Below are 21880 nucleotides of genomic sequence, written 5' to 3' on the forward strand. Positions count from 1 at the left end.
CGTTGTTTCTCTGTTTTCTGTGCGAATTTGCGACATCCAGTACAGTAATAGCCCACGTATAAGAACCTGAATTTTTCAATTTAGCCTAAATAGGTTCTTATATAAATGGTACTTTAAGCAAATTTAGGCTACCAAGGTTCTTAAAATAGGTTCTTATATTTTCATATGAATTTCATCTGAATATACTATATATATATTATGAATATCATCTCATAATACAGTATAATGGCAAGCACAATAGACATACAACATGGTACTTAATCATGAAAGAAAAAAAAAAGTTATGTCAAGTTACTTTTAAATATATGATGATCTTAATTCAGCAGTTTCAACCTATGCAATTTCACAGCAACCCCAATGATAAGAACCAAACTTAAAACTTTAACCTAAATAGGTTCTTATGTGGAGGATGCTTAAAATGAAAATTTTAGCCTAATAGGTTCTTAAAACCCAGGGCTGAGTTGCTCGAAGCATGGTTAGCGCTAACCATCGGTTAAGAGGTATTAAAACCTATAGGTTGTCATGGTATTTAACCCGGGTTAGCGCTAACCATGCTTCGAGCAACTGGGCCCAGGTTCTTATACGCGGGCTATTACTGTATACCAATTTACCTAAATATATCGCGAACTCAGAGACTTGAATCAACTTGATAGAGACCAACCGAGAACCAAAATGCAACCGTAGCAAGAAGTAGAATGATCAGCCTCGTTGGTTCAATCGTGTCTTCACGGCCTGGCCTGGAAAAGGTTGCGACTCAATTTCTAAATGTTGTGGCCTTTCGCGAAACTGAAATGAATGTAAATATGCCGACGAGTACAAGATGGTTGTTCTTTTTAATCTGATCGATGTAGCTTTTATTTTTATTACGGTCCAACTTTTCTTCACCCTTTGTTCTAAACGCAACATACCGTATTTTCTCGATTAAACGCCCCCGGCGTTTATTTAAAATTCGGCAGTTTTGACCTGGCGTTTTCTCGAGGCCGGCGTTTAATCGGGGTCTAGCCTGAGTATCAGGTTTTTCCTGTTCTCCCGCTCCCCTTCCCCCCTCCCCTTAGGAAGGCCTGATACTCAGGTTAATCGGGGTCCGTCGTTTCCCTCTGCTCTCTATCTCATTGTACTAGCACAGGTAAACCAAGCTCAGAACTAAGGCTGCCTGTGGTACAAGCTGAGTTGGGGCATCAAGACATGGTTTCTTTGATGATCATTTCCTTCATTCTCCTGACTTGTATGTTCGATAAAACACTGATATTGTAAGGAGAAATTAGATGCTGGTCACTGTTTAGGGCTTAAAGGGTTAATCTTCCAGCAAATTAAGGCGATCGTCTCACCAAAAGAAAAAGAAAAGTCAAGAAGGGTCACGAGAGGATAGGTGTGTAACTATGCCAGAGTGTGAATATCGGTGGCCAAGCATTGTTTGTTCAGCTCTCCAGTTCGTCCTGAAATTTGAAAAGAGTGCTCAATTCAAAGCAACTGAACTCAAGTTTTTTTTTCCGGCGCTTGGCACGGGGTGGTCTTTTTCAATTTCTTGGTTTGGTTTGGGCTGAATTTTCATAAATTCACTTTCAGCTTCAATTTCTGCTTGGTTAGCAGGCGCGTAAGAGGGGGGGTTCGAGGGGTTCGAACGAACCCCCTTTGAAGATCAATAATGGCGGAAGAAAAAGCACAATGAGGAGGTTGAACAACTACATGAGGTGTACCATGCCAGAGAGTAGAATGTCCGCCCTGGTTCTAATGCATATCAAATATGATATGCCTGTCAATCTTGACGAGATAGTCAATTTGTTCGAAGGCCCACACCCGAGAATGATGCAGTTTACCAGCTTGGTGTATGACTATCAGCAGATGGAATAGCTATCAGAACTTGACAGGGCGTGGAATGTGCATTGAACTTTCTTGTTTAAGTTGAAACAATTATTCCGTAGAAATGATGTATATAGCTTAAATTTGTGATTTGCCTAAAATGGGTCTCAAAATGCAGGAAATGAGGTTTCTGGGAACCTAGATTTTCAAAAATTTCCGGGGGAGCATGCCCCCGGACCCCCCTAGTAAGAGCGCCTCCGGCGCTCAGCAACATTTGGGGCTCAACGAACACCCCTATCTAAACCTTACCTACGCGCCTGGTTAGTGGCGGTGGTTGCTCGGGTTTGGTGTGTAACTTCTTGTGGTCAGGTCTTGTGGGGATGAACACACAAGTCATGCCGCTTGTCATGACGGTGGCAAGTCTCCCTTTTCCCTCAAGGACAACGTTGAGAGAAGCGAAAATCAACGCCTCTTGGATCGACACTAGAAGTGTTCCTGTTCTCCTCATTATAGTTCTTAGAGGAAACTCCAGGCGATTGTTGTCATGTCCACACATCACCTTTCGCTCACTAATGTTCCTCTGAAAACAGGGATACTGTTTCTAATCTTCTCTAAGCCGGAAAGCAATTAGGCCTCGCGGTGATGGACAATTCCATCCTCGGAAACCTATGGCAGATACTTTGGTCAGTAAACTTAACCGCTTCGACTTCCTCATGACTCAACTATCTGCCCCTGGGTCTCCGAGGATGGAACAATTCTGAATACGTCGGTTTGTTAATGTAACGAAGTTGATTGCTAGTTACCTAGGTTACGCCTACTTTCGAGTTCGTTTCCAAGCCTTTGATATTGACATAGAGCTTGGCTCGACGCATGGCTCCCTTTAAAATAACCTGCGATCAGGCGTTCTTTTTTTCAAGCAGCACGAGCTCCCCCGGAAAAAAGAACGCCTAATCACAGGTGCGCTGCCACACTTTCGCGCTCCCACGAATAAAAGAATGCCTAATCGCAGGTAAGCTTTATATCCGGTCTGGCCAGGGAACAAGGCTGCATAAATCGAGCTGAGAAAACAAGTCTGACCATAGGAGCTTCACTCAATAACTTTATTTACCAAACTAAATAAATTTTGTCTTGATATTTCACATTAAAAGCAATCGCAGGGTGTCTTCATATAGTTAAAAGTTCGATTAGTCTTATTCTAGCTACAAATACAAAGAATGATCCAACTATAATTCACCGAGAGATCAAGGCTTTCTCTGTAATTCACGGAAACGGAAATGTGGTAATACTGATCACTGCTCACAGGTCGAAGAGACAGCGTTGCGTTTAAGGCGTTGTTTGGAATCAAGTAACAAACAATCTTTTACAAAATAAAGCGTTTTTCAGTTGGATATCGAAAGAACTTTCGCGTTTGTTTTGATTTTGCTTTACTGGGTCACATTACTGTGTTCTTTGATTGGTTGGTAAAGTGCGCGCTATTTTTCTCAACCAATGGGACGTCGAATCAAACAAAAAAAGCAATGTCTTGTTCGCAGGCGTTTTCCCGCGCTCGACGCCGGCCACATGTATTCGAATTCTGATTGGCCCATTACGCTGTTTACGTCTGTTTTGATTGGTCAGAATAATTTGGCTTTAGTTTAACGACACTCGATTGGAAAACCGCTCTACACTAGATATGAATGCCTCACAAATCAGTATGGTGTATTTAGCTACTTAATACCAGTTACCCCGATAAAATTAATAATAACAATAATGCTAAAAATAAGTAAGAAAAAATAATAGATTCTACCAACAACTCAAGAAAACTAAATATATAATATCCTGGTTCCTTGATTTGTCTTTGATATAGGACAATTTCCAAGGCGTATTTCTCATAAAAAATGAGGGATATTGCAAACATCAGAAAACGCAAATCTAATTTGTCTATGGTCTGTTTTAAGTGTACAAAGTATACTAACTAAAACGGTTCATTGTTCACTGATTCAATTTCGAATCTATAATACATCCAGCGTTGCCTCTTATCAGCGTCAAACGTTGTTGGCAACATTTTGTCTTCTTGGGACACTGAGGAAAAGTTCTTCAGCGGGAACCAACCGCACTGAACAACAACAACGGCCAACGAAAGGGCACATGAACACGAACCAGTTAATCCTTTCGGTGGACGCTTTCTGTCCATGCAGGTGATGATGTGTCTCACATCTCACTTGATAAACTGTTCAGCACTGAGGTTCCTGTTTGAGGGGAAGGAATCGCCGCCAAAGAGGACTTGGTAAAACACCTGAAACTAAAAACATCGCAACGCAGATCCTTAGAACATCTAGTTTAGAACTTCTACTTTCGTTACGCAGTTCAGTCTATTGTGTCAGGGCTTGTTTCCAATCTTTCTGTTGTTTATTCACACCAAAACTAAAATCTCCTCTTGGAGGGTTGGCAATAATTACCTGTTTTTGAATCAAACCAGGAATACTGCACCAATCCACTTCCCCGCCGGATTTACTGACCAGCGTTAAGAATGTTAATAAACAAGACAAAAAATAAAGTACCTTCAGTTACAGTTATTTTCTCTTTTACATACGTCTCAAATAGAATTTGGACGTTTTCAGCAATTTTTTAGATTCAAATCAATTTCCACTAACCTTTACTTTCCAAAATCAAATGTCACGTTATCTCCAATCAGCATAAAGGGCGCCCACTGTTCCACGTCTGAAAAGCCATTAGCTCTCATCCACTTCATGGCCTGGTGAAGAGACTCAATGGCACTTTCACCACGAACGAGATGTTCATAGAAGCGACTCATGAACTGCTCTGTTGCTTCATCTTGTATGGCCCACAGGGCCACCAACACTGAGCGTGCACCGGATCCTAAGAATGCTCGAGCGATTCCAACAACTCCCTCGGATCTAATCTGTCCATCTGCACTGTGACAGCAGCTAAGGACTACCAGTTTGGCTGTCAGACGAACTTGTGAAATTTCAGCCATTGTCAGCAGGTAATCTTGTTCTTGTGGAGTGCCGTCAAAAAGGCGTGGAGGGGCGAGAGCAATTTCTCCTCTTTCGGCATTACCATGGGCAGCAAAATGTATCAGACTCACTGAGTGTATGCTTTGAAGAACCGCTTGCTTTGTTGCATGTTCTCCTAACAAAGGCTGAACTCCCAGCAGTCGTCCAATCATCTCTGCTTCCTTTCTTGCACAAGGCAATGGCCGTATCCTATTAAGCTCGCCCTTGTAAGTCACGTGACCAACCAGAGGATCACCCACTATCAGTGCACCTGTCTGACTGTGATAATCTGCTGGACTGTCCTGGATGAGCTTCAACGTCATCAGCGAAGGGATGATGCGGAGCCTGAAAGACTCTGATAAATACTTCCCACTTTCATCCTTGAAAGCGGCAAACGGAACTTTGTACAGAATGCGATCAGGAGCAATGATGATTTCGGGTTCGTCAAGTAAGTCAGCCACAGGAGCGATGATCATTTTGTAACATTCAGAAAGACTCGGTGGTTCGTGCAACTGGGTTTCGTCGCCGTCTTCTGTTACGATGGGACGAGAATCTTCTTGGATACATTCATGAGATGACTCACAGGTCAGATGACTGATGTTTGAAGGAGACAATGATCGGTCTTCGTATTGCCCCAGAGATAGATGAAGAAACTTTCTAAAGGTCACATCACCAAAAACTTCATCCACCTTCCTTTCTCCTTCTTTGTTACCAAAACTCTCATTGATGTCCATTTGTCTGAAAAGAATCACTTTGTTTCGTTTAATAACCCACAAAAATAAATGTTGATGGTAATATGAAATGTATAAGCAAACACGGCCACTTTCTTTCACGATCTTGTCTTTTCCAACCCATGACTCTTGGTCAACTGATATTTGTATTTCCCCACGATACCGAACCGACATCAGGTCTGCCAGGGCTCTAGCTCGCCCAAGCTCTACAACGTGAAGAGCTTCATCATGTTTCCCAATTGTACAAAACAGTGAACTGAGACGCTGATAGGGAGAAACGTGCACGTCTAAAAAAGAGATCTTAAAATGGTCGTTGTCTCTCAAAAAACCTCGGAGTTTCTCGGACTTTTTAATGCTTTCAACGAGATTTGACACTTCTTCATCTACGTTTCCTTTCATCTCGAACAAGTCCAGTGTAAGGCTAAGGTGACTCATAAACTGCAGTTCAATGTCTTCAATCTTGTAACTAAGCTCAAGCGCCTTTTCGTGAAATTTCTTGGCCTTGGAGTATTCACCGACATAGCGAAACATTATTCCTAGGTATATGTAACAGCATGCTTCCCCTTGTTGGTCGCCGATTTTTTTTCTAATCTGAAGTGACTTTCGCAGATGTTCTTCTGCCTTGTCATATTCACCGACGTTACAAAGCAGTGTTCCTTGCCTTTCATAATCTCTTCCTATTCCATGTTGGTCGCCAATTTCTATTGAAATCTGAAGTGCTTTCTGAAGAAAGTTTTTAGCCTTGTCAGTTTCACCGAGAGCGTTTAATACTGTTCCTAAGTTTCCGTAACATGAAGCCTGTCCTTTTTTGTCGCCAATTTCTTTTTCAATCTGAACTGCTTTCTGAGAATATTCTTCAGCTTTGACATATTCACCAACAGACTGAAACACACCTCCTAGGTTTTCGTATGCCGTTGCTTGTCCTTTTTTGTCTCCAATTTCTTTTGTGATTGCGAGTGCTTTCTCTAAACATTCTTCTGCCTTGGCATATTTACCGAGAGAATGAAACACTGTCCCCAGGTTTGCATAATCATCTGCTTCTCCTTTCTTGTCACCGATTTCTTTTCTGATCTGAAGCGCTTTCAGATGATATCCTTCAGCCTTGATAAATTCGCCTTTTGATTGGAACACACTTCCTAGGTTCCCATAACATGACGCCTTTCCTTCTTTGTCGCCAATTGCTTTCCTAATCTCCAGTGCTTTCTGAAGATATTTTTCAGCCTTGGCATATTCACCGAAATGTTGAAACACAGTTGCCAGATTTGCGTATGAAAACGCCTCTCCTCCTTTGTCGCCAATTTCTTTGTGGATAGCAAGTGCTTTCTGATGATGTGCTTTTGCCTTGATATATTCACAGAGGGATTGAAATACAGTTCCTAGTTTTCCGTAAGAGGATGCTTTTCCTTGTTTGTCGCTAATTTCTGTATTGATATCAAATGCTTTCTGATGAAATTCTTTAGCCTTAACATATTCATCGAAAGAATGAAACACTGATCCCAAGTTTTCATAAACGGATGCCTCTAGCTTCTTGTTGCCAATTTCTTTTGTGATCTGAAGTGATTTCTGAAGGTATTTTTCAGCTTTGACATATTCACCACGAGACAGAAACACAGTTCCCAGGTTTGCCAGATCTGTAGCCTCTCCGTTTTTGTCGCCAATAGCTTTTCTGATTTTAAAAGCTCTTTTATGAATTTCTTTAGCTTTGCCATATTCACCGCGAGAATGAAACAAAGTCCCCAGGTTTCCGTAACATGATGCTTCTCCGTGTTTATTGTCATGTTCTTTTGTAATACGAAGTCCTTTAAGATAATTTTCTTCAGCCTTGACATATTCGCCGAGAGATTGAAACACACTTCCCAGGTTTGAGTAAACTGCTGCTTCCAAGATTGTGTCGCCAATTTCTTTGCTGATCTGAAGTGCTTGCTGAAGAAAATTTTTAGCCACAGCATATTCACCGATAGAATGAAACAGAATCCCTAACCTTGCGTAACATACTTCTTCTAATCTCCTTTCGCCAGTTGTTATCATGGTGGAGAGTGCTTCCTTGTACAGCTCTGTTGCCTCTGCATATTTACATTGACGCTCATACAAATGTGCCAAATTAATAGTTACCTTACCTTCCATGTCTCTGTGTCCAGACTCGCGGAGTAATACTAGAAGCTTTCTACCCCATTGTATGGCACTTGAGTAATCATTGAGAAGGGCGTAACCATTGAACATTAGCAAATACGTGAAGCTGTAAACTAATTTGACAGATGTTTTTGTTATATAGGGGGCGATGCTGTTGATGAGAATCAAGCATTCTTTGCCTAACTCGAAGGCTTTAAAAACACAGCTGATTCTGAGAAATTGAGCAACAAGCATTCCAATATGGATGGTTTGCATAACTTTGTTGATGTTGTCCATCGCAGGCTCTTTAAGAACCTAGAGAGAAAAAATACAGCCAAATGAAACGATGTTGTTATTGTTGTTGTTCTTGTTGTTGTTGATGATGTAATGTATTCTCCAGGGAAAAATGCAAAATTGGTTTAAACGGGATAAGTCTAAGAAAGACGTCACTTAAATTCGTTTTCTCTTTAAACTTGGTGAACCTAGTCAATTTATTTGTAGATTATGTGTTGAATATAAATTAATTGTTCTGTCTCGTTACTTTACTCCTTGGTACATGTACGTGCAGTGACCAGTACCAAGGGTTCGTGTGATTGAGGCGAGGGAAGGCAGCCAATTTTAAAAAGAGATCTCGAGTTGTTGCTAAGGTATTTTGGCATATGTTGTTGAGGGTGAACATTTGAATCGTAAAATTCGTCATTGCGTGGTCGCATCTGGCGCTAGTAGCATTACAACCATAACCCACTTCAGAAGGAAAAATCTTTAAACTTTGGACGAATGAAGGTTGAGGGTTTTTTTTTTTCAGAAATCGGAGATAACTTGGCCTTCTTTAAAATCTGACAAAAAATTTCAAGGAGTAACCCTAGCCCCCTCCCCCCACCCCTCCTCGTCACTTCCCTTTGAAATGACATGTAAGGAGACATTAAACAAAGAATAATTAAAAACTTATCTATTTGATCGTATATGGTCGTTATCGTACTTGTTTAGTAAGGAAGGATCGAGTTCCTTCGTCCCATGGAATTGCTAGACCATTTAATATCTTTGAGAAATGGCGGACCAGAAATCATGCAGGGGAAAATTAGGCGCCCGACTACAGAGTGGGAGGTTGAATATCGACTGTATTGCCTACCCGCTGGTGTGCTAGTGCTGTATGCAACACATTCCGTCCACAGGACCCAACATGTCATAGGTATCGGAAGTAAAAATCGGGCCCTTCCACCCGCGATCCTCTTCCCGGAGAGGAATCTTCCGTTTCTGATATATTTCTAATTTCTCATTTCTGAGTTCTCATATCTAATTTGAGGGATTCAGGAAATCAGGAAATAGATACGATCATCGATTCTTAGTTTTCTGGGGCCAGATTCACAAAGTCCAATTGTAAAATAGATAGGCTGCTAAGCATCCTGTTTCTGATTTCAACTACAGCCCTTCTCTAACCTTGCAAAGAGAAAGGCCATGTAATATCAGCTTTAACCCCTTAAACCATATTATCAAAGAGCAAATTCTCCTATCTTGTCCCCATATGTTTCTTATAAAATATATAAATCGGAAGAAGTTATTAAAATGTCAAGAAAATTCACCTTGGGTGATTACATACTTAATTCTCATGAGCTCGTGGGTTGAACAAGCATTGATATTACAAGAGGACATTTGATGCAGATTACTGTTAGGGCTTAAAGACCTTAAAGGGTTAATATTTGTAGTTATCTTGAAAACATTCGCTTTGTTAAAAACAACTTCTTAAAAAATATCCGGTTTTTCTCTCCATTCAATGAAACTGAAAACAGTTTCTCATGTTACGACGTCATCCATCGATAATACCCAGCGCCTGGCCAGTTATTTTAAGTGTGTTTTGTCAGCAAATCACAGGGAACCCACACAAACTGTGAGTCTTACTGCGTGACAGTTTGCAGTTTTCAAAATATAAGAGAATGTATGGGAATACTGAAAGACTCATGTTAACAGTGAAACATTGGAATATTAGCATTTAAGTTCACAACAAATGTAAAATGACTTCATTCGTTGTGTTTTATAGTCCTTATGGTTCAAAACGACTTAACGACAAAACAATTAAAGTGTTTGAGCTCAGTTGATTTAAGGACGGGCTCTCGCAAAGCTGCTAGTACCACAATCTAAAATGCTAAAGCAGTTGGAGGAACATAAAATGCAGCAGTTTTTTAATTGTTGTAAGTGTTTGAATATGTGAGAAGTCCTATCCGTGGCTAAATGCTCACGTATGCGTGTGGAAAAATGTCGGGAAGTCTCACCGACCTAGCAGGTATTTAAAACAGCGTGCGCGCAACAATTTGAAGACCAAATGACTCACAGGACCGGAGAAGGGGGGGGGGGGGGGGGGTTCTCCGCTATATAAACTATATAGACATGTGAGGCGCTACAGGGTATGGTTTTTGAGCCGTTTTAGTCTGAAATTGGGTATAGATTTTAACCAATTTGGTCTGAAAGGATGAAAACGGGTATGGATTCTAGAAACCAGGTCTGAAAATGGGTATGTTATGTTGTTTTAAAGGGCAGGTCTGAAAAAGGGTACAGGAAAATGACATTTTGGTCTGAAATAGGGTTAGGGTTTGGAGAACCGAGCCTCACACACCCCTACTAAAAATACTGTGGAGTAGTCCCCTTCCCTCCCCCCCCCCCCCCCCCACACACACACACACATACAGACACACAGTCACAGTTAGCAATCTCGTTACCGTTTTTCAGTTTCCAAGATGTCGATACCCGTAATCATATTTTGTAATGTCGTACATAATATCCATACATCCAAGAATCCGATAACATAAGTTATTGACATATGCTTTTCTTGAGTTTATCAGGACGAAATTAGGTCTTTCCTACACTGGAACTTGATTAACGTGTGGTTAACTCACAGGTTTGTTTCTACATCACAGATCAAGTGAAAATTAAAGTGATCGTAAAATTATAGCAAATGTTTTTTTTTTCGACTACATGATATAACAAATAAGCGGAGATCTTAATGTCGGTTACGGCCAATTGTATTCACTTTATAAAAGAGTTTGCAAGATTTTATCAATTGATTGAATTTCCTTTAGTCGGTAACCAGCGATACAAAAGAAAAACACAAAAATTATACTGAGAAGTAAGCTGCCAACAAGCACCAAACCAAATTACCGATTTTTCTATCCGTCCTGTTACTGTCCGTCTCCGTCAAATTGTTCATCCAATTATATCAGCCAAACAGCACTCATGCAAAACAAGATTTTATAATTCTACTTACCTCGCAGTTTTGATGTTACGGATTATAGTGAGTGAGTGAATGACTTGCCTCGAAGCCCCTCGCATTGGAAAATGACACTTTAAAACCCGGAGTTATGATATCATTACAGGAAAACGAAATTAGTTCATCCATGTTTACGTCATCATACGTTCAAAATACATTATAACAAGAGTCTTGAGGGAAAGAGTTGGAAAATAAAGGCGCTGACTAACTAAATACCTGAAATACTTTTACTATCTCTCTATTGGGGACATTTTCTTAATTGGTCATCAAATTAGATTGTTTTCAAACAGTATGAATAGAAGAAAGACCCTCGCAGTTACTACGCAACTTAAGTAGTTGCGAAAAGGCTTGAACGGGATTCGAACCCATGACCTCTGAGATGCCGGTGCAGTGCTCTACCAACTGAGCTATCAAGCCAACTGGGATCTAGGTACCGGTATATTGTGAGTTCAGATGGGCTCCTGGAGTTCGTAATATACCCGTAAGGGATGAATAAATAATTGTAAATATAATGAAAGATATACTTTGAACTGCGGATGAAAGATCAAATAGAAGAAAGATCGGGTATATTACGAACTCACAATATGACCAGCTCTCAGTTGGCTTGATAGCTCAGTTGGTAGAGCACTGCGCCGGCATCGCAGACGTCATGGGTTCGAATCCCGTTCAAGCCTGAAATTTTTTCAGGCTTTCTTTTCGCAACTGCTTAAGTTGCGTAGTAACTGCAAGGATCTTTCTTCTATTTGATAAACAGCTTTATAGCGAATACCAGCTTTTGCCGTTTCGATCGTCTCTGTGCACCTTGGTGAATACTTTTTTGTATTACTGTATCGTGTATAGCCACAAATTCCTGCTCGCTGGTGCGTGCTAAAAATAAGAGAATTTCATAAACTTAGCTTGCAAACAGATTACTTATCAGTAGATGGTGCATCATAAAGAATAAACTGCGAAGGACCACGAACGAAAATGCTGCAAGTATACGAAGGATCTGTGAAAGATCTAATCAGCCAAAAGTAAACATAAGTAACTAAAATAACTGCAAGGCTGATCTGACTGCGTAGAAAACTTAACACGACAGCGACATGATAGAGACCAAACCGAGAATCAAAATGCAACCGTAGACAGCTGTTTCGAGCTGGTTGGCTCTCATCAGCACGGTGTAGCAGCAAGAAGTAGAATGATCACCCTCGTTGGTTCAATCGTGTCTTCACGGCCTGGCCTGTGGTGGGAAAAGGTTGCAACTCAATTTCTAAATGTTGTGGCCTTTCGCGAAACTGAAATGAATGTAAATATAACGAGAACAAGGTGTTTGTTCTTTTTAATCTGATCGATATAGCTTTTATTTTATAACGGTCCAACCTGTCTTCACCCTTTGTCCTAAAAGCAACATGCAAATTCTTCCCTCTGCTCTCTTTCTCATTTTACTAGCACAGGCAAACCAAGCTCCGAACCAATGTGGCCTGTGGTACTAACTGAGTTGAGGCATCTAAACATGTTATCTTTGGTGATCATTTCCTTTATTCTCCTGACTTGTTTGTTCGATAAAGCACTGATATTGTAAAGAGAAATTAGATGCTGGTCACTGTTTGGGGCTTGAAGGGTTAAACGACCGCCCAATCTTCCAGCAAAGGCGATCACCTCACCGAAAGAAAAAGAAAAGTCAAAAAGGGTCGCGAGTTGATAGGTGTGTAACTATGCCAGAATGAAAATATCGGTGGTTTTGTTTATCAATGAAGATTTTGTTTTTATTTCAGCTAGTTACAGTGTTTATAATTATATTTTACAGAAACTATGCATTTGAGGTAATATTCCTCCTGTCCAGATTTGTTTTGTTTTCTTTCTTTTTGTGCAGTTTCGATGGAAGTGTTTTTTCCCAAACATGAAATTAAAGCAACAATGGGCTTTTAAAATCATGCAGTTTGCGTGTTGACTGGCCAAGCATTGTTTGTTCAGCTCTCCAGTTTGTCCTGAAATTAGAAAAGCATGCTCAGTTCAAAGCAACTGAACTCAAGTTTTTTTTCAACCAATCAGGTACAAAGTTACATCACTCGTTGCTTTGCATAACTTTTTTTTTTTTTACTCTTTTTTATCCCGGCGCTTGGTACGGGGTGGTCTTTTTCAATTTCTTGGCTTGGTTTGGACTGAATTTTCATTTATTCGCTTTCAGCCTCAATTTCTGCTTGGTTAGTGGCAGTGGTTGCTTGGGTTTGGTGTTTAACTTCTTGTGGTTAGGTCTTGTGGGGATAAAAACACGAGCCATGCCGCTTGTCATGACGGTGGCAAAACTCCCTTTTCCCTCAAGGACAACCTTGAGAGAAGCGAAAATTAACGCCTCTTGGATCGACACTCGAAGTGCTCCTGTTCTCCTCGTTATAGGTCCTAGAGAAAACTTTAGGCGATTCTTGTTATGTCCACATTTCACCTTTTTCGCTCATTAATGTTCTTCTGAAAACAGCGACTGTTTCTTATCTTCTCAGCCGGAAAACGATTAGGCTTCGCGGTGATGGACAATTCCATCCTCGGAGACCCAGGGCAGATACTTGAGTCAGTAAACTTAGCCGCTTCGACTTCCTCATGACTCAACTATCTGCCCCTGGGTCTCCGGGGATGGAACAGTTCTGAATACGTTGGTTTGTTAATGTAACAAAATTGATTGCTAGTTACGCCTACTTTCGACTTCCCTTCCAAGCCTCCGATGTTGACATAGAGCATTGCTCGACGCACGGCTCGCTTTAAAATTCTGAACAATCCTGAATACTTCGGTTTGTTAATGTAACGAAATTGGTTGCTAGTTACCTAGGTTACGCCTACTTTCGAGTTCGTCTCCAAGCCTCCGATGTTGACATAATGCTTGGCTCGACGCATGGCTCGCTTTAAAATAACCTGCAATCGGACGTTCTTTTTCCGGGGAGCGCGAAGGTGTGGTAGCGCCAGCTCCCCCGAAAAAAAGAACGCCTCATCGCAGGTGCGCTGCCACACTTTCGCGCCCCCCCGAAAAAAAAAGATGCCTGATCGCAGGTTAGCTTTCAAAGCGCTTTCCGACCTGGGAACAAGGCTGCATAAATCGAGCTGAGAGAAGAAGTCTGACGATAGGAGCTTCACTCAATAACTTTATTCACCAAACTAAATAAATTTTGTCTTCATATTTCACATTAAAAGCAATCGCAGGGTGTCTTCGTATAATTAAAAGTTCGATTAGTCTTATTCGAGCTACAAATACAAAGAATGATCCAACTATAATTCACCGAGAGATCAAGATTTTCTCTTTAATTAACGGAAAACGGAAATGTGGTAATACTGATCACTGCTCATAGGTCGAAGTGACAACGTTGCGTTTAAGACAGAATGGAGCGTTTTTCAGTTGGGTGTCGAAAGAACTTTCGCGTTTGTTTTGATTTTGCTTTAGTGGGCCGCTTTACTGTGTTCTTTGATTGGTTGGCAAAGTGCGCGCTATTTTTCTCAACCAATGGGACGTCGAATCAAACAAAAAAAACAATGTCTTGTTCGCAGGCGTTTTCCCGCGCTTAACGCCGGCTACATGTATTCCATTTTTGATTGGCTCATTACGCTGTTTACGTCTGTTGTGATTGGTCAGAATAATTTGGCTTTAGTTTAACGACACTCGATTACACAACCGCTCTATACTACATATAAATGCTTCACAAGTCAATATGGTGATTCAAGCTAATTAATACCAGTTACCCCGATAAAATTAATAATAACAATAATGCTAAAAATAAGTAACAAAAAAAAAAAGTAGATTCTACCAACAACTCAAGAAAACTAATTACATAATATCCTGGCTCCTTGATTTATCTTTCATCCGGGACAATTTCCAACGCGTCTTTCTCATGATAAATGAGGGATATTGCAAACATCAGAAAACTAAAAAAATTGTCTAATTTGTCTATGGTCTGTTTTAAGTGTTCAAAGTATACTAACTAAAACGGTGCATTGTTCAATTCAATTTCGAATCTATAAAACATCCAGCGTTGCCTCTTATCAGCGTCAAACGTTAGTAGCAACATTGTTTTCTTCTTAGGACACTGAAGAAGCGTTCTTAAGCGGGAACCAACTGCACTGAACAACAACAACGGCCAACGAAAGGGCAAATGAACACAAACCAGTGAAGCCCTCCGGTGGACGCTTTCTGTCCAGGTGATGGTGTGTCTCACATCTCACTTGGTACACTGTTCAGCACCGAGGTTCCTGTTCGAAGGGAAGTGCTTATTTGTCGGCGCCAAAGCGGACTTGGTAAAACACCTGCAACTAAAAACAGATCGCAACGCAGATCCTTAGAACCTATACTTTAGAACTTCTACTTTCGTTACGTTGTTCAGTCTATTGCGTCAGGGCTAGCGTCCAATCTATCTGTTGTTTCTTCACACTAAAAACAAAATCTCCTCTTGGAGGGTTGGCAATAATTACCTATTTTTGAATCAAACCAGGAATACCTCACCAATCCACTTCCCGCCGGATTTACTGACCAGCGTAGAGAATGTTAATAAACAAGACAAAAATAAAGTAATTTCAGTTACAGTTATTTTCTCTTCTACATCCATCTCAAATAGAATTTGGGCGTTTTCACCAATTCTCTAGATCCAAATGAATTTCCACTAACCTTTACTCTCCAAAATCAAATGTCACGTTATCTCCAATCAGCATAAATGGCGCCCACTGTTCCACGTCTGAAAAGCCATTAGCTCTCATCCACTTCATGGCCTGGTGAAGAGACTCACTGGCACTTTCACCACCAACAAGATGTTCATAGAAGCGACTCATAAACTGCTCTGTTGCTTCATCTTGTATGGCCCACAGGGCAACCAACACTGAGCGTGCACCGGATCCTAAGAATGCCCGGGCGATTCCAACAACTCCCTCGGATCTAATCTGTCCATCTGCACTGTGACAGCAGCTAAGGACTACCAGTTTTGCTGTCAGACGAACTTGTGAAATTTCAGTCATTGTCAGCAGGTAATCTTGTTCTTGTGGAGTCCCGTCAAAATGGCGTGGAGGGGCAAGAGCAATTTCTCCACTTTCGGCATTACCATGAGCAGCAAAATGTATCAGACTCACTGAGTGTATGCTTTGAAGAACCGCTTGCTTTGTTGCATGTTCTCCTAACAAAGGCTGAACTCCCAGCAGTCGTCCAATCATCTCTGCTTCCTTTCTTGCACAAGGCAATGGCGGTATCCTTTTAAGCTCGCCCTTGTAAGTCACGTGACCAACCTGAGGATCACCCACTATCAGTGCACCTGTCTGACTGTGATAATCTCCTGGACTGTCCTGGATGAGCTTCAACGTCATCAGTGAAGGGACAATGCGGAGCCTGAACGACTCTGACAAATACTTCCCACTTTCATCCTTGAAAGCTGAAAATGGAACTTTGTACAGGATGTGATCAGGAACAATGATGATTTCGGGTTCGTCAAGTAAGTCAGCCACAGGAGCGATGATCATTTTGTAACATTCAGAAAGACTCGGTGGTTCGTCGAACTGGGTTTCATCGTCATCTTCTGTTACAATGGGACGAGAATCTTCTTGACTACATTCATGAAATGACTCACAGGTCAGATGACTGATGTTTGAATGAGACAATGATCGGTCTTCGTATTGCCCCTGAGATAGATGAGGAAACTTTCTGAAGGTCACATCACCAAAAACTTCATTCACGTTCCTTATTCTTTCTTTGTAACCAAAACTGTCATTGATGTCCATTTGTCTGAAAAGAATCACTTTGTTTCGTTTAATTACCCACAAAAATAAAAGTCGACCAAAATATGAAATGTATAAACAGACACGGCCACTTTCTTTCACGATCTTTTCTATGCCAACCCATGACTCTTGGTCAGCTGATATTTGTATTTCCACACAATACCGAACCGACATCAGGTCTGCCAGGGCTCTAGCTCGTCCGAGCTCTACAACGTGAAGAGCTTTATAATGTTTCCCAGTCGTGCAAAATAATAAAGTGAGAATCTGGTAGGGAAGAACGTGCTTGTCTAAAAATGAGATCTTAAATTGGTCGTTGTCTCTCAAAAAATCCCAGAGTTTCTGGGACTTTTTAATGCTTTCAAAGAGATTTGACACCGCTCCATCTACGTTTCCATTCAAATAGAACGAGTCTACTGTAAGGTCAAGGTGACAATTAAACTGCCGTTCAACGTCTCCAATCGTGTAGCTAAGCTCAAGCGCCTTTTCATGAAATTTCTTCGCCTTGGAGTATTCACCGACAGAGAAAAACATCGTTCCTAGGTGTTGGTAACAGAATGCTTCCCCTTGTTGGTCGCCGATTTTTTTTCTAATCTGAAGTGACTTTCGCAGATGTTCTTCAGCCTTGTCATATTCGCCGACTTGACAAAACATTTCTCCTTGATTTCCATAATGTGTTGCTGTTCCACATTGGTCACCAATTCCTATTGAAATCTGAAGTGCTTTCTGAGTAAAGTTTTTAGCCTTGTCATATTCATCGAGATCTAGAAATACTGATCCGAGGTTTCCGTAACATGAAGCTTCTCCTCTTTTGTCGCCAATTTCTATTGTGATCTGAAGTGCTTTCTGATAATATTCTTCAGCTTTGACATTTTCACCAACAAAACTAAACACAGCTCCTAGGTTTACGTATGCTGCTGCTTGTCCTTTTTTGTTTCCAGTTTCTTTTGTTATTGCGAGTGCTTTCTCTAAACATTCTTCTGCCTTGGCATAATTACCGACAGACTGAAACAATGTCCCCAGGTTTGCATAATCAGCTGCTTCTCCTTCCTTGTCACCGATTTCTTTTCTGATCTGATGTGCTTTCAGATAGTGTTCTTCAGCCTTGATAAATTCGCCTTTTGATTGGAACACACTTCCTAGGTTCCCATAACATGTCGCCTCTCCCTTTTTGTGGCCAATTGCTTTTGTAATCCCAAGTGCTTTCTGAAGGTACTTTTCAGCCTTGGCATATTCACCAAGAGACTGAAACACAGTTCCCAGGTTTGTGTATGAAAACGCCTCTCCTCTTTTTTCGCCACTTTCTGTCCTGATATCAAGTGCTTTCTGATGAAATTCTTTAGCCTTGACATATTCATGTAGAGAATGAAACAGAGATCCCAATTTATCGTAAACTGATGCCTCTCGCATCTTGTTGACAGTTTTTTTTGTGATCTGAAGTGATTTCTGAAGGAATTCTTCAGCCTTGACATATTCAGCACGAAACAGAAACACAGTTCCCAGGTTTTCCAGGTCTGCAGCCTCTCCGTCTTTATCGCCAATAGCTTTTCTGATTTTAAAAGCTCTCTCAAGAATTCCTTCAGCCTTGTCATATTCACCACGAGAATAAAACAAAGTCCCCAGGTTTCCGTAACATGTTGCTTCCCCGTTTTTATTGTCAAGTTCCTTTGTGATACGAAGTCCTTTACGATAATGTTCTTCAGCCTTGACATATTTGCCGAGAAATAGAAACACATTTCCGAGTTCTATGTAAACTTCTGCTTTCCCGATTTTGTCGTCAATTTCTTGGCTGATCTGAAGCGCTTGCTGAAGAAAATTTTCAGCCACAGCATATTCACCGATAGAATGAAACACAATTCCTAACTTTTGGTAACATACCTGTTCTAATCTCCTTTCGCCAGTTGTTGTCACGATGGAGAGTGCTTTCTTGTACAGCTCTGTTGCTTCTGTAAATTTACATTGACGCTCATACAATGCTGCTAAACGAATAGTTACCTTACCTTCTATTTGTCTCTCTTCAAACTCGCGGAGTAATACTAGAAGCTCTCTACCCCATTTTATGGCACTTGTGTAATCACTGACAAGGGCGTAACAATTGAATATTAGAAAATACGCGATGATGTAAAGTGATTTGACAGATGTTTGTGATATATAGGGGGCGAAGTTGTTGATGAGAATCAAACATTCTTTGCATAACTCGATGGCTTTTAAAACACGGCTCGTTGTGAGTAGAAATTTAGCAACAACCACTCCAATGTAGATGGCTTGCATAACTTTGTTGATGTTGTCCATGGCAGACTCTTAAAGAACCTAGAGAGAAAAATAATACAGCCAAATGAAACGATGTAGTGTATTCTCAAGAAAAAAGGCAAAATTGTTTTAAACAGGCAAGTCTAAGAAATACGTCATTTAAATTCGTTTTCCTTTTAAACTTAGTGAACAAAATTATCCTATTTGCATATTGTATGTTAAATGTAAATTAATTGTTCTGGCCTGTTACTCTTCTTCTTGGTACATGTACGTGCAGGGACCATTATCAATGGTTCGCAGGATTTAGAAGAGAGTCAGTCAATTTTAAAAAGAGATCTCGAGCTGTTGTTCTGCTGTGGTTCTGCTGTTATTTAAAAAACCGTACCCAAACGTGTCTTGTGAACGGGAATAAATCGTCCAAAATGTTCCTTCGCTGTGGTGTTCCACAGGGAACGATTCTTGGGCCCCTTTTATTTCTATTATATATAAATGCAAAATTTACCTAATTGCCTCCAGCATTCCCAACCAAGGATGTACGCCGATGACACTAGTATTACTTTTGCTGGTAGTGATGTTGATAAAATAAATAGTTGTATTCATCTTGATTAGGAGAGAATTCGTGTGTGGCTTGCAGCCAACAAACTAACTTTAAAAACAGAACTTGAAAGACAGAATCCCTTCTGATTGGTTCCAAGCAAAGGCTTTTAAATTTTACAGCGAATCCTACTGTTAATATCAACCAGTTTCCGGTAAAACGAGTCTCGACTGGTGAACACATTGATGAAAATCTTACTTGGGAGTGTCATATCAATGAGCTTTCTAAAAAGATTGCTTCTGGTATTAGCGCTATTAAACGCATTAGGTATTCGGTCCCATATTAAGACTTTACTTTCCATTTCAATTCATTAGTCCAACCTCATCTCGATTACTACATTTCGGTGCGGGGATCCTGTTCCAAGAGTCTTTCTCAAAAGTTACAAAAATTACAAAATCGCGCAGCGCTCGTCTTAACGTTTTCAAATTACGATCGTAGTACTGATGAATCGTTGCGAATGGTAAACTGGTTTAAACTGGACTGTCAACGCCTTGTCAATAAATCAATAATGATGTACAAGATTGTAAATAATATGGTTCCGGAATGTCTTAGTTCACGCTTTGTCTTCCGTTCTGATACTTTAACTTATAACCTAAGAGATAGTGATGGTACGCTTGCTATCCCACAGCCCCGCACAAATTATTGTAAAGAAGTCTGTCTTACAGCGGAGTTGTACTGTGGAATAGTCTCAGGGTTTTCATTTGAGGCCGGAGGCCGGACGTTTCGTCAGGTCGTTTGCCATTCCACGTCCGGTACTTTAAGATCACTATTGGCGATTTTTTTTTTTACTACTGTATTATATATTTTTCTTACTAAGGCATCTCATGAACGTACTGACTAGAGGATAACAGAATAATCAATTACATTCTTCAAAACGGCCATATAACTCTTGTTTCTTTGCTTATTGAGCGGCGGGATATTTTATTTTATTCTCCCTCCCCCTCCCCCTACCAACTGACCATTTTCATTCAGTAATTTACTTTTTAAAGAGAATTTTAGTGAGCGACAGCATTGCCTAAGAAACTGTTTCCTTGGTTCCAGAAACGCTGGAAATGGCATTTCTGAGTATTCTATTTAAAAATATCCCGGGGGAGCATGCCCCCCAACCCCCCCTAGGTGCTTGCGCCTTCGGCGCTCGCGAGGCGCCTTACGGCGCCAAGAAACAATTACGTTCGGTGCTTTCAGAAGTATGTCCGCTACTTTACAGAACAGTTGAAAACCCTGATAGTCTGCCCTTGAATATTCGACAGTCGCTGTCTCTTAATGAATTTAAATCTAAGCTGAAGAATTATGATTTTGACAGCTTTATGAATTTTATTTTGTTTTTATACACGGCTTCCTTGTAAAGCATGTTTTTATCATTTCTCTTGTTGTAGTAGCTCTTTACAACATTAATTTAGTTAGGTAGTCAGATTTATTTCAATTAAATATTGTATAGTCCTGAAGGAAATACCGTGTCTAAATAAAGATTTTACCTTTACCTTTGTTAAGGTATTTTGGCATATGCTGTTGAGGGTGAACATTTGAATCGTAAAATTCGTCATTCCGTGGTCGTATCTGGCGGTAGCAGCATTTCAATCATCCCACATTAGAAGGAAAAATCACTAAACCTTGGACGAAAGAAGGTTAGGATCTTTTTTTCAGAAATCATAGATAACTCGGCCAAAAACACTCACAAAAACTCAGCTTTTATTACACCCAAAAAAACTTATGGTCCCTCTGCTTACCTAGATCTCACAACGAAAAACGCTTCTAGGAAAAGCGTTAGTGAAACTAAGAATAAACAGCCACAAGCTTTTGATTGAAACAGGAAGATACGACAACATAACCCGTAATGAAAGGGTGTGTAATGTTTGCAACTGTAAAACCATTGAAGGTGAAATTCATTTTTCATTAGATTGCCCAAGTTACTCTTTTTTAAAAGATATGTTCTTTACTAAAATAGAACCTAGCCTTCCATTTACTCGACTTTTAGTAAAAGAAACTTTACTATCGCATATAATGAACTCAACTGACTATTTTATAAACACTCAATTAACTTCATTTGTTTCCTCGTGCTTCGAATTGAGAGATAAACTTCTCTCCGGAATGATTACTTTGACTGCATGAATAGTTTAAAATAAGCAAAGACTTCAGTTACTTCATTATTTATTATTTTTTAAATTTTTTTTTAACGAATCGATAATTAGCTATGAATAGCTTTGGCAATACTGTATCTGTTATAGTCATGCAAATAAAGCTTGTTGTTGTTGTTATAAAAGTACTGGGATGAAGTTATTAAAATATAAAAAAAATTCACCTTGGGTGATCACATACTTTATTCTCATGAGCTCGTGGGTTGAGCAAGCATTGACATTACAAGAAGAAATTTGATGCAGATCACTGTTAGGGCTTAAAGGTTAATTTTGATTTGTTATCTTGAAAGCTT

General features: G+C 40.3%; 2 protein-coding genes and 1 non-coding gene across 5 annotated transcripts; 1 reads left to right on the top strand and 2 right to left on the bottom strand.

Annotated features, from left to right (window-relative positions):
- Positions 1–2892: 2892 nt before the first annotated feature.
- Positions 2893–10949, bottom strand: LOC146458461 (uncharacterized). Of its 3 annotated transcripts, none has more exons than XR_014858228.1 (3): positions 10893–10949; positions 4278–7951; positions 2893–4181 (listed from the first exon to the last, which is right to left on the bottom strand). XR_014858228.1 is itself a non-coding variant. In XM_085090739.1 (3 exons), exon 2 carries the CDS (start codon positions 7931–7933, stop codon positions 4436–4438), a length of 3498 nt encoding a protein of 1165 aa, XP_084946865.1. In that variant the 5' UTR covers positions 7934–7951; positions 10893–10949; the 3' UTR covers positions 2893–4081; positions 4434–4435. The 3 variants fall into 3 exon arrangements, 2 of the variants coding, with proteins under 2 accessions (XP_084946865.1, XP_084946864.1); XM_085090739.1 differs by having other exon boundaries at positions 2893–4081; positions 4434–7951; XM_085090738.1 differs by having other exon boundaries at positions 2893–7951.
- A 547-nt stretch (positions 10950–11496) lies between these two features.
- On the top strand, positions 11497–11569 carry Trnaa-ggc (transfer RNA alanine (anticodon GGC)). The gene has a single exon. It is a non-coding gene; the product is annotated as a tRNA-Ala (tRNA).
- Positions 11570–13989: 2420 nt separating this feature from the next.
- On the bottom strand, positions 13990–18899 carry LOC146458463 (uncharacterized). Its single transcript, XM_085090878.1, has 2 exons — positions 15513–18899; positions 13990–15158 (listed from the first exon to the last, which is right to left on the bottom strand). The coding sequence occupies exon 1, from the start codon at positions 18897–18899 to the stop codon at positions 15519–15521; it is 3381 nt and encodes a 1126-aa protein (XP_084947004.1). The 3' UTR covers positions 13990–15158; positions 15513–15518.
- Between the last annotated feature and the right edge of the window lie 2981 nt (positions 18900–21880).

This window comes from Pavona decussata, unplaced genomic scaffold (genome assembly GCF_977016875.1).
Source record: "Pavona decussata unplaced genomic scaffold, jaPavDecu1.1 SCAFFOLD_233, whole genome shotgun sequence".
In the NCBI taxonomy this organism is placed as follows: Eukaryota; Metazoa; Cnidaria; class Anthozoa; order Scleractinia; family Agariciidae; genus Pavona; species Pavona decussata.

Bases quoted from the DNA above. Each gene is read 5' to 3' on its own strand.
- LOC146458461 (XM_085090739.1), bottom strand. From the start codon at position 7,933: ATGGACAACATCAACAAAGTTATGCAAACCATCCATATTGGAATGCTT.
- LOC146458463 (XM_085090878.1), bottom strand. From the start codon at position 18,899: ATGGACAACATCAACAAAGTTATGCAAGCCATCTACATTGGAGTGGTT.